Here is a 12,755-nt window from a genome sequence, read left to right as displayed (position 1 = left end):
GTCAACTTTTCCTTGAATCTGAAAGCCTCCCTAGACACTCATCCTGCAAACATTTATGCCTGTGCTTAGCCTTACTAGCACAAGTAAACAAACTAGGGAAATACAATCTAGATGGAGCTACTATAAGGTGGATGCATAACTATTTGGAAAATCAGTGGTTCACAGTCATACTGGAAGGGCATAACGAGCAGGGTCCTGCAGGGATTGGTTCTGGGTCTGGTTCTATTCAATATCTTCATTGGTGATTTAGATAATGGCATAAAGACTACACTTATAAAGTTTGCGGATGATACCAATCTGGGAGGGGTTGCAAGTGCTTTGGAGGATAGGATTAAAATTCAAAATGATCTGGACAAACTGAAGAAATGGTCTGAAGTAAATAGGTTGAAATTCAATAAGGACAAATGCACAGTACTCCACTTAAGAAGGAACTATTAGTTGCACACATACAAAATGGGAAATGACTGCCTAGGAAAGGGATCTGCGGGTCACAGTGGATCACAAGCTAAATATGACTCAACAGTGTAACGCTGTTGTAAAAAAAGCAAACATCATTCCGGGATGTATTAGCATAAGTACTGTAAGCAAGACAAGAGAAGTAATTCTTCCGCTCTACTCTGTGCTGACTAGACCTCACCTGGAGTATTGTGTCCAGTTCTGGGCGCCACATTTCAGGAACGATGTGGACAAATTGGAGAAAGTCCAGAGAAGAGCAACAAAAATTATTAAAGGTCTAGAAAATATGACTTATGAAAAAAGATTGAAAAAATTAGGTTTGTTTAGTCTGGAGAGGAGAAGATTGAGAGGGGACATGATAATAGTTTTCAAGTACATAAAAGGTTGTTACAAGGAGGAGGGAGAAAAATTATTCTTCTTAACATCTGAGGATTGGACAAGAAGCAATGGACTTAAATTGCAGCAAGGGTGGTTTAGGTTGGACATTAGGAAAACCTTCCTGTCAGGATGATAAGCACTGGAATAAATTGCCTCGGGATGTTGTGAAATCTCCATCATTGGGGATTTTTAAGAGCAGGTTGGACAAACACCTGTGATGGATCGTCTAGATAATACTTAGTCCTGCCATGAGTGCAGGGGACTGGACTAGATGACCTCTCGAGATCCCTTCCATGAGTCTAAGTACTCCCTTTGACTTCAGACACACAGACTGCTCATGCTAGTAAAGTTAAGCACGTTTGTAAGCATGTTTGCAAATGCAGAATCTCAAGAATCTCTTCAGAGAGAGCCACCCCCCTCCATATCACTGAATTCACTACTACCACCCCTCCAATGTTCAAAAATCATGAGTCAGCCAATTCCCAAAATCAGGCAACCGCATGAAAAAACATGAGACTTTAAAAAAAACAACCACCAATAAATGCTTGTGTCTCTTTAAAAAAAGAAAAGGAGTACTTGTGGTACCTTAGAGACTAACCAATTTATTTGAGCATAAGCTTTCGTGAGCTATAGCTCACTTCATCAGATGCATTCAGTGGAAAATACAGTGAGGAGATTTATATTCACACAGAACATGAAAAAATGGATGTTTGTCATGTACACTGTAAGGAGAGTGATCACTTAAGATGAGCTATTATCAGCAGGAGGGGGCGGGGGAACAGAACTGGTGGATGACCTTTTGTAGTGATAATCAAGGCGGGCCATTACCAGTGGTTAACAAGAACATCTGAGGGGGAGGGAAAGGGGGGAGAATAAACAAGGGGAAATAGTTTTACTTTGTGTAATGACTCAACCAAGCCCAGTCTCTATTCAAGCCTAAATTAATGGTATCCAATTTGCAAATTAATTCCAATTCAGCAGTCTCTGGTTGGAGTCTGTTTTTGAAGAATAGCCACTTTTAGGTCAGAAATCGAGTGACCAGAGAGATTGAAGTGTTCTCTGACTGGTTTACGAATGTTATAATTCTTGACGTCTGATTTGTGTCCATTTATTCTTTTACGTAGAGACTGTCCAATTTGACCAATGTACATGGCAGAGGGATATTAATGCATTAGGGCGCATGATAAACACCCATTTTTTCATGTTCTGTGTGAATATAAATCTCCTCACTGTATTTTCCACTGAATGCATCCAATGAAGTGAGCTGTAACTCACGAAAGCTTATGCGCAAATAAATTGGTTAGTCTCTAAGGTGCCACAAGGACTCCTTTTCTTTTTGCGAATACAGACTAACACGGCTGCTATTCTGAAACCTGTGTCTCTTTAGCTACCCCTGGTTTTTGATCCTTCTGGGTTCCCAGCATCCAACTTTTCTCAGCTGCCATGAGGGCCTTTTCAAAATGAAATGTCAGATTCACTCTTAATAACATGACTCCAGGAGCTGGGGCTTTCAGAAAACAAACACCCCAACCATCTCAGAGCGGGCAACTAGCAGCGCAGTTACACAGGTGAGAGATCGGCCTCCGGCGCAGTCTCTGCCTAGCCGTGCGTGAGACGCCCGGGCTGCTGGAGACGGACGAGCGGCGGCGCTCCTGCGAAAAGGGGGGCGATTCCCCGCCCCCGCCCGGGCAGAGGGTCCGGCGCCAGGAGGCGGCTCCCCGGGATGTTGCGGGAGCGCCGGGCTCAGTCCGCGCGCTGCTCTCACTGAGAACTAGGCTGCCGCTGCCCAGGTCCTAACAGAGGCGTAAAGCCGTTATTGATGCCAAAGGGCTTGAAAAATACACCCAAGGGAAAGTCCCCTCCTGACTCAAGCCCATTAGCAGCACCAACGATATCATCGGCGAGGTGGGTTTTTTCTCCTTTCTCAAGAGCAAGCGGCGGTTCCATTTGGCTGCCAGCCGCTCTATTGTCCTTGCATGGCCTGTGCGCGAGCGAGCTGCCGCGGGAGGGGAGGGCGGGGCGGGCGGAACCAAGGTTTCCCCTCCCCCCGGCTCCGAGAGAACCGTCCCCGCTGCCGCAGCCCCGCGGCACCTGTCAGTCAGCCGCCTGCCGGGGCTCGGGCGCGCGGCTCCGTGCAGACGCCCCAGGGCTCGCCCGCGCGGGGAATGGATGGCCCCGGGCGGCTGGTTTGCCGGCCTCTGCCCCGCAGTGCCTAGCCCGGGCAACTGACCGGGTTGCTGCTGGGAAAGACGTTCACGTTCCTCCTCCCACGGCAGCCGTCCGGAGCGGGGCGGGCAGAGGATGGGGCCCCCCGGTTGCCGTTCGGCAGGTGAGTGGCTGCAAAGCGCCCAGCTGCGCGCATCTGTCCGAGCGGGGGACACCCACCGCTGGCTCCGCTCCGCTGGTCGGGGACGTGAACAGGCATTCAGAGCCATTCGTAATTCGGCAAAGAAAGGCGATTGTTGGTCACCATGGTGAAGAAACCAGGCAAACCAACCATCGGCCAGTCCCCTGAAACCCAATCGTATATTGAGATTAGAGCAAATTAACTCTTCCCCCCCCCCCACACCCCCAACCACCAGAGCCAGGTGCTCTTTGCTGTGTGAAATTCTAATCAGTTGGCGAAGAGGGGAGTCAAACCATCGCTGGCTGTGACAAACTCACGCTCCCTGGAATGTGGCAGCCTTGGGCCTGTTAAGTACTGAACACAATTCATTGTGTCCCTGTATGTTTCTTAGATATTGAACTAAAGAGCTGTGTTACCCCCTGAAATGAGCCCCTATCCCTGGGTAGGGTTACAGGACGGAAACTGTAAGCAATCGCTTACAATCATCCTTTGTACACAATAACTGTATCCATATAAACACGGTTCATATGGTGCAATAACTAACCCATGCGTTTTAGGTGTTATAAAATGCTTTAAAATATATTACTTCTGTCATATAGATTCTTTATACACTGGAATAATATTGCTTGCCTATGGGTCATAATGATAGCATGTAGACTTATGATAACTAGGATTATATATGACAGAAGTAATATATTGCAATATATATGTGTTAGGTGTTAAAATAATACATGCTGTTCTTGACCTGAATTGTTGTTGTTTTTCTTTCATAGTGGTGTGAACACAGCATCCAGATAATAAACCAATCATTTATGGCATCTGATTATGTGAGGAGCATGTAGATAATGTCTGTGGTGCAGTATGCCCATTGATTACTGGCCGGGTTAGCATGTAGATGAAAGGGTAAATCCTCTCTCTAATCCCTGCTTTGTTGACAGCTGCTATGTTTATTTTGGAATAAGGGCATCAGTTGCCAGCAAGTGTCACAGGAAAGCTTGCTGCATGTATGAACCAGGAAGAATAAGAGCTGCTTCAGAGAGAGGATCCCAGCCACGCTCTTGCTGCTCTGAAGTGTGGGAGGGAGAGAGAGACACAGGAAGAGAGAGAGACAAAAATCCCAGGTCTTGGGGAGATGAGAAGCAGAAGTAACTCTGGAGTCCGCTTGGATGGCTATGCCCGACTGGTTCAACAGACCATTTTATGTCATCAGGTGAGTGCAGAGTCAGTGCAGAGAAGAATGGGACCCTTTCACTCCTCCACGAACCCCGTTGGGCCTTTATTTTGAGGGAGTATTTTTTTTCGTTTATGAATTTTTTTTTAATCTTACTCATTATTTCAGTCGGCTCTGTGGGATTCCTGATATAAGTTCAATGGGCTGGTTAATTGCTTAGTGGACGTGACTGAGTACTGGTTTGGGGCAGATCCAAGAGCAGCGCCCGTGCTTTTGGAGTATGTGTGTGGAGCTCATTATTGTATGGAGCGGAGTATGTTGGTTCAGCGTGTTGCAATAGGGAGCAGAGTATGTTTGCACAATCTGTTATTGTAGGAAATAGAGTATTTGTGGAGAGTTATGCTATGAAGTATTTCTTATAACGTCGTGTGGTATGCGGTGGAGTGTATTGTACAAATTAAGTGGAGTATTAGTTTAGGAAGAGAATAGAGAGAGGTGCACTGAGGTAGTGCCACAGATAGATATCCTGTACTGATTTAATTCAATAATGCGGATGTTGGACATACAGCATTCATAGCGATAGAAAAATATCTTCTCTGTAAAGTAAATGGTGGCTTCTTTTCATTCTGAGTGGGCATCAAGTAAAATGAGTTACTGTAAACTCGACAAGGATACTCAGTAGCTGATTATACAAGACTTGAAAAAGCATGTCCATTGTATGTGGAAACCCAGTAAGTTCTTAAATGTTAGTTTAACGTTGTTGTTTGTGGTTATGTTCAATGGCTTGCCTTCACACTCAGATATGTGAGTTTGCATTATTGTGTATCTTTTGAAACTGGTGTACATAGGCATAACAGTGACTTTCAGATACGTGGCTATGAATGTCATTTAGCTGAAAGTAAGACTGAATCCGAAATAGAGCTGGTTCAGTTGCCAGCAAACATAATTTGTTTAGTATGTATTTATTACAATACACTTTGTACCAGAATCTTTGGCCAGATTCTCTTCTCAGTCACACTGGTGAAAATCTACAATCACTATGTTAACTTTAGTGGAGTGACTTTAGATTTATATAGCAGTGTAACTCAGATCAGACTCTGACCCCTTGTTGTGTGGCTTGGATACATACATAGTAAAAGAATGACACTCAAGGCTGGTAGGCAAAAAATGTGACCTACTATATGTTTTGGCTCATGGACATGCATAAACACCTACCATATTGTTCTCCATTTGCTCAGATCATCTATTACATCCTTAAGAACAGACACAGGGTGCAGAAAAGTTAGTGTCCTTTGAGATGGTGGGTGGTTCAATTCAAATAGTTCAGCATATAAAGATGAGAGCAAGGAATTTTTTCCATGAGTCAGTTTCCAAATATACTTATTACTAAGCACTGAAAGAGGCTGCAAGGCAGTGGAGGAGGGTGTTACGGACTCAAACCTGCTCACGCTGAAGTCAATAGGAGTTTTGCCATTTCAGATCCATTTGGTATATTTGTGAATTCTTATGTTTGGAAAGCATATGTTATAAGCAAAATAGAAATCTAATAAAAAGGAATGATGTATTTAATGTATGCTGGGGTAGATTATTGGTTTTATTCCAATTTATACCAGATGACCTATAATCTTCAAATCACAGATTACATTTTTTGTGCAAAATATAAGTGAAACATTGAAGTCAGAGCTCCTTGCAGGACTGGTGCCGTAGTGAACATTTTCTGCTAACATATATGACCCTCGCAGCAGGGTGGATTTGATTTAAATCAAATTGATTTAAATCACTAGTCATTTAATCATGGATTTCTACATAAAAGTGCATTCTTGTTGATTGTTATAACCTTAATACATATTCTTCACAATGCAGAGATAGATGTAGGTTTCATTTTTGGAAGGTACACACTATACATTTTTAACGTGATTTATTTTGAAAACTTTTCAGATTAGTTTTACAGCTGTATCAGAAAATGAATGATTGCTTGCTTATTTCATTTACCAAAGGTAATTGAAGCAGATATTTATGAAATCATTGGAGGTGAACTATCTCCAATTTAACAGGTTAATAATTATTAATATTTGGAGGATTTTCTTTCATGCTGTATTAGGAAGAGAACATCACCAGATGGACATTTAAATTATTTTATTTAACTAAAATAACAACGTTATGTATTCTGGATTTTTTTTTCTTCAACAGCAAACATATAATATTTTAACAAAACAAGCATATGAATATTTGAATTTAGTTAAACATTCACATTTTTTAAAATCAGATTTGTTTTTGTTAAAATTGTTTTTAACTAAAATAGTTAAATCAAATATTAAAAAAAAAAATTTAAATTGACTATATCAGCCAGGTCAACATGAGAAACTTAAAATATTGGCTTCTGCAGCTAGCTCAGTTGTCTTCACCTTCATTTTCCTGTTTGTTCATAATCTGGAAAAGAAAAACCAGCTTTCCTGCTTTTTCAGGTCCCAAACGATTTCTCAATTCGGAATGAATTAGTCCAAAGGAAGAAAATATTCTTTCTACACCGGCAGAAGAAGGTACTGCAGTTAAAAGTGAGATTATCACTTCAACAGTCTCGGAATTCAAGTGCTTAAGTGACTTTCACCAGTTCACTGGTGTGACTTTCTTTAAAACATCATAAGAAAACATATATTTCTTAAATGGTTCACCCTTAGCTCTGAAGTTTATTATAGTTGGCATTATGGAGGGATGATTGCTGGATGTCCATGCCATAGCCAACTCCTCTTCTTCAGCAGTTAAGGTTTGACCCTGTTACCAAGTATTGAGAATATTTGCAAGAAAATGAGCTGGAGATAGTGCTTGTCCCATTCCTTTTTTTAATGCTTGTGATTTAATTCTGTCATTGTATATTTCTCTTTTTAAGATCTCACTCAGTTCCTTCCAAATTCCAACAGCATCAGCAATAAAACAAGTATATCCCTGCATTTTGTTTCAGGCTACAGAAATAGGCTTCAGGGTACTCAGCATGTGTTCAACATTTCTCTCAAGCCCAATGTTGAGAACTTTGGCTGTGACAGTGCCATCTGTTTTTTCACGATTTTGTTCACAAACTGTCATCAGATTAGGCCAGTTCTTGATATAGTGCTCAAACCAGTCCACTACTGAGTTCAATCTCACATCTTGTGGGAGAGTTATCTTGGTTCCTCCCACTTTTTTCAGAGCAGCTACTGCAAAGTGGTTATTACGGAAGTATTTTACAATTTCAACAACATTAGCCTTTATTTCTGGAACGCTGAAGTTTTTAGCTAGGAGGTGCATCAAATGAGCACTGCAACCATACATTATTAGCTTGGGACTCTCTTCTAATTTTCTTCTCATCTTGGATACATTTGCAGCATTGTCTGTGACTAAGCTGCATACTAGACAGTTGAATTATTTTTCAGTTTGTTATAGCTTTTACTTCTACTTCTTGTAAGTATTCTGCTGTGTGTGCATTTCCTGATGTATCAGTTGTTTCTGTATTGAAGACATTCCCTTCTTCTGCTGTCACACAAGCACATACAACAGAATCATTATGGACATTGCTCCACCCATCAAGACTCAGGTTAACAATTTCACTCTCTAGACCTTTTGCACACTGCTCAATTTCTCTTTCATACACTTTATCCAGCAATTTGCCTGTGAAATCTGCTCTGTTGGGTGGACTGTATCCTGGTCTTAATGACTGAACCATGTTAATGAAGTATGGGTTCTCAGTCATCTGGAAAGGAGAGTTTATTGCATAAACAAACGAGGCAGTTTTTTCACCAGTTACCTCTTTTTGTAATCCGCTGGTTCTTATCCCAAATTTATCTATGGTTGTTTCTGGATTATGGAGGGTTTTTTTTCTCTTTGCTACAGGTAATATACTGTGGCTATGTGACATGATGTGGCTGAAATGCTATCATTGGCAGATAACTCTGAAACTATAGAAAATGATGGTGTTCTTGAAAGTGGATAGTCTTCAGAATCCTGTATGTTGAGGATGGATTCTCCTAAACAAAATAAATCAATGCAGTTATTTAATTACCATTACCATACTGCTCATTTAGTATTACTCATTGCATTCGCTGACATTCAGTACTACTTTAAAGGTGAAATTGTAAAAGGAAGATCTGCCTATTTCAGCTATTTATTTTTTATCACAACTGCAGCTAAAATGATAGTACCATAGAGTAATAACTATATTTTTTTTGCTCAAACATGTGAATTCAAGCATAGTCCACAGGGAATACAGGCAGTGCTTAAGAAAGAGGTATGAAATAAAAAAGTTTACCAACCTGAAGATCCTGCATGTTCAGACATGTTCCTTTCATCATCTTCAGTGCAGCTTCCTCCTGAGAAGGAACACTTCTCGTGATGATGTTTCATTCGAACAATCAGGCCTTGCATTTCTTTCTTGCACTGTTTGCATTTTGCGCGCATTCCTGTCTTACCCACAGGTAGAGGAACTTCATTAAAATATTCTCAAACTGGGTCTGTTTTATGGCCTGTTGCCATTATAGGTTTTTCCTTCTAGTGAGAGAATGGTATGGTAGATCTCAAATCAATGAAGGCTACACTCAAAAATACCTCAAGACTTCTGGAATATGCTGCTCGAAACAAAAGTGAAACTGTTAAACTGCCTGTTCCTCCCATTTCACATTTATCTCCAGACTTCTTCTCCTTGTCCAGATCTGTTCCGCCCCCAGCAATCTTCGATTCATTGAACTTTTTGAAACTTTGCACTTTTAGAGAGAGGTAAGAGATTGAATCTGTGCGCAAATTTGCAGAGGGACAATAGAGTTGAGGTCTGTTATTTCTCACCTCTATTTATTTATTTATTTGTTTATTTAAAAACATTTTTGCTGTTAACAAGCATGTTATCTCTGGAGACACAAATCCACAGTTTGAGAACTGCAAAACTAAGCATCTCTGATGATATCTTCTAGACTGAGCACTGAGTCCCAATGGGTAGATAGAAGGATTAACCTAAGTAATCTATACAGAAGCTCCTGGAATCCCATAAGATTGGGTCCCTAGTCCATGAACTATTAGAACTCATTTACAAAACTTTTCTTAAACATTACATGAATATGTTGTCTCATACTATAGAATTAGAATTTATAATCCCTATTCCAGGATGAGATGTTATAGCTCAAAGATATATCTTAATTAAAACTATCTTGAGATAGGTTTTTTCCTCAAAAAGCATTTTATCAAAAAAAAAAAACGATTTAAATAAAACTGATTTTTTTGAAAAAAAAAATTTAAATGATTGATTTGTATCCACCCTGCCTTGCAGTGTATAGACATCTCCGTGATAGGTGCTTTAGAAATGCAGATGGATAGATTAGATTTAAGTCCTTAATTGGAGTTAATATGGTGGAGAAGGTGTAGCTATGATCATATGTTAGTTAATGTTGGGGAAAATGTTCAGTATGTTTCCTCCACCTGCAATATCATTATTCTTCTGATGCAATTATTTTATTTCTATAACAGCTTTTATTTAAAGAGTATTGCACTATATTATTTATACCCTCTATAGCCCGGTGTACAGAAGAATAATGACTCAACTATTTTATTTCACCCATCGATTTAGGTTGGTATTTTTTGTATTTTTTGTGTTTTATCCAATGTCGATATCCATTTTATGAAAAAAAAATATTACATGGGGTATTTAAGGAGAAAAGAATATGTGGCTAAAATAGAAATCATTAAATGCTAGCTGATAAAAATAAGATATTCAGAAGTGGTCACAAAAATACATTACAGTCAACTTCATACAATCAAACCCAGCTGGAGTTTAGTGACGGTCTGACTTTAATATCAGTACTCTGCTAGATCAAAGAACAGGTTATATAAGTCTATGTGTTTGCTAAACTATGCTCTGAGTGAAACTCTGATCTCTGTTATCTCAATTTAATTCTGTAGTAGCTCCAGTGTGGTCAATGAAATTACTCGATTTTTACACCAATGAAAGTGAGATCGGAATCTGGTCTTTTTAGCAGATTCTTGTTTCCAGACAAATAGATGTAGTGAAATGCAAATATATTAAATAGAAAGAGACACAGCACACACAATTAAGTAACAATTTAAGGCCTCAGTTTGGCAATCAGATCTCTGTAACAGAGCCTTCTGTCCTTGCAGAACCCCATTGACTTCAGTAGGGTTCCTTGGCACATGGATCTGCTCATGCAGATCTCATTGGGAGGCCCTCATCCTACAAACTAAATTAAATTTTATAATCACATGGTGGGCCTAATGCTACATGGTGCCTGGACATTCTTTTGATATCCATGGGAGTTGAGCATACCCAGTACCTCATAGTTCACACTCAGTATCTTGCAGGGGTGGACTCTTTGTATACTAGCAGGAGGAACTGAGAAAAAAATCCTAATTTTTAAGAGTAGGCATTTTATGAAGCAAACTTTTAAAAATATTAGTCAGTTAATGTTTCTTCCTGTGAATTGATAGTACCATGATGCTACAGAATTACCTTTGTTCATGAAGTTTCACAAAAGGCCTGATCCAATGTCCATTAAAGTCCAGAGTGGACTTAACCTAGATATTCGGGACTTGACTGAAAAGTTAAGTCCCTCTGATTCTAACGTAGAGGGGGAGAAGGGATTGCCTCTAGATCTTGTTGTATGTTTTCTTAATTCAGCACCTTTTAAAACTTTGAAAGCAGGTAAGTCCCTGGTGGTTGATGAGTCTCCCAGTGTCTTGTGTGAACGTTGACATTTTTGGAGGAACAATCTTAGTGCTGTTTAGAATTTTCCATTGCACAACTGGCACCAGGCCCAGAATGTAGCTGCTAGGGGGCTTGGAGTGCAATCTCTGCAGGGCTAGAATTACAGCTACGTAGACTTTCTTTGTATGGCAAGTGAGGGATGAACAAAACAAGACTGGGCAAAATAGCTAGAAATATGAGATTTGCCTTTTAGGCTCATCCTTCTTCCTAGTCTAATTAGCTTAGACTGCAGGTGGCTTCTGCTGAATCACTTTTTCTTTTTTTCCTGTTTTTCTTCTGCTTTTCCTTTTTTCCCATTTGGAAATGTCTTTGAGCAGTTAATCCCCGTTTGGGTATTTACGTGACATATGGAATGTTCCATTCATAAAGCTAGCATCAGAGAGATTATTCTGCACTCATCCAATCTCTGTTATTTGAACTATAAGCTCTTTGGGACAGAGACCGTCTCTACAATGTAGATGTTTATACAGTGTGGGCTATATGAGTAGGCTGTGTGGCACTGATCCCTGATTTAGGCCACTGAATGCTACTTTCGTCTAGTAATAAATGAGAATACTGATTATATACCAGTAATGTTTACCTGGCTGCCACCCGTGTCTTCATTCAAATCCCTCCTAAAAAGTGTACGAGAAGACAGGTGACGTTTCCTCCTCTGCAAAACTACCTCTTCCCAGAAAATAAGGTGTTCTAAACATTTAACTGAACCAACATATGCCAATAATGAGTCCGTGTGTAATTCTGTTATTTGTAACCCTTGTCTTTCTGCACGCCAGCCTAAACCCCTGTTTGTTGCTCTCACTGGGGCTTGGTTCTGCACCACAGACATCAGTGGTGCAGGCTCAGGCACTAAATACATGATAAGCTCTTTGAGCTGGGAACCTTCTCTTTTTATTTGTTCTGAATATTGCTAGGTCAGTAGGTGAATCATATGCTCTTGGGTGGGATGAGAACTGCTCAACTGTATGTCATAGCCTCTATGCTACTAGCAGTCAAAGGAGATTCTCCTTTACCTCAGGTTTTGGGAGTCTGGTGGGAAGATCAAGGTTGTATCTCACTGTGAATTTATGAATTGTCTAAGTGCAGGTAAGTGTATGAAGTCTTATGTGGTCCTGTGTTTCTTACATCATCAATTGATATGGAAAGTGCTGCTGTAGTTAAATAAGATAACTTTTCAGGTGAACAGTGTGTGCTGTTCTGGTTTTCTTTTCTTTCCGATTAGAATCCAGTTACTGGACTGCTTTCGGCCAGCACGCAGCAAAAGGATGCTTGGGTCCGGGATAATGTCTACAGCATTCTGGCTGTGTGGGGTCTGGGAATGGCTTATCGGAAGAATGCAGACCGGGATGAGGATAAGGCAAAAGCCTATGAACTTGAGCAGGTATGTCTAAATATTACATGTAGTAAATGTATTTTTTTATTGTCTCTCAGCTTTTCTTTCATGTGATGGTGATTTTATTTTATGCTGTATTTATTGTTTATGTTGCTGTTGTGCCCAGGATATACAAGGGTTTCCAGACACATAGAGTCTGGGCTGGTGCTGACACTTTCCATCTGTTTTTTTTCCATCTGTTTTTCTTGGGTACTTATCTAGCCCATGTTACAACAGTGTCTGAGATCTCACAATCTCTAATGTGTTTGTCCTCCCAACATCCCTGTGGGATAGGGAA

General features: G+C 40.4%; 1 protein-coding gene across 5 annotated transcripts in view; it reads left to right on the top strand.

Annotated features, from left to right (window-relative positions):
- Positions 1–2,598: 2,598 nt before the first annotated feature.
- PHKA2 (phosphorylase kinase regulatory subunit alpha 2) overlaps positions 2,599–12,755 on the top strand; it is a 71,507-nt gene continuing 61,350 nt past the window's right edge. For 2 of the 5 annotated variants that reach the window (XM_084627007.1, XM_084627003.1), the window contains exons 1-3: positions 2,886–3,163; positions 4,144–4,391; positions 12,308–12,466. In XM_084627007.1, coding sequence (XP_084483133.1) covers positions 4,314–4,391; positions 12,308–12,466 — 237 coding nt within the window. In that variant the 5' untranslated portion in view covers positions 2,886–3,163; positions 4,144–4,313. Of the gene's footprint in view, positions 2,740–2,885; positions 3,164–4,143; positions 4,392–12,307; positions 12,467–12,755 lie in introns of those variants that run through there. The other 3 variants (XM_084627006.1, XM_084627005.1, XM_084627004.1) reach the window with 2 other exon arrangements.

Source organism: Lepidochelys olivacea, assembly GCF_965140295.1.
Source record: "Lepidochelys olivacea isolate rLepOli2 genome assembly, chromosome: 1".
NCBI classification, from domain to species: domain Eukaryota; kingdom Metazoa; phylum Chordata; order Testudines; family Cheloniidae; genus Lepidochelys; species Lepidochelys olivacea.
This window is presented reverse-complemented; position numbering and strand designations above follow the sequence as displayed.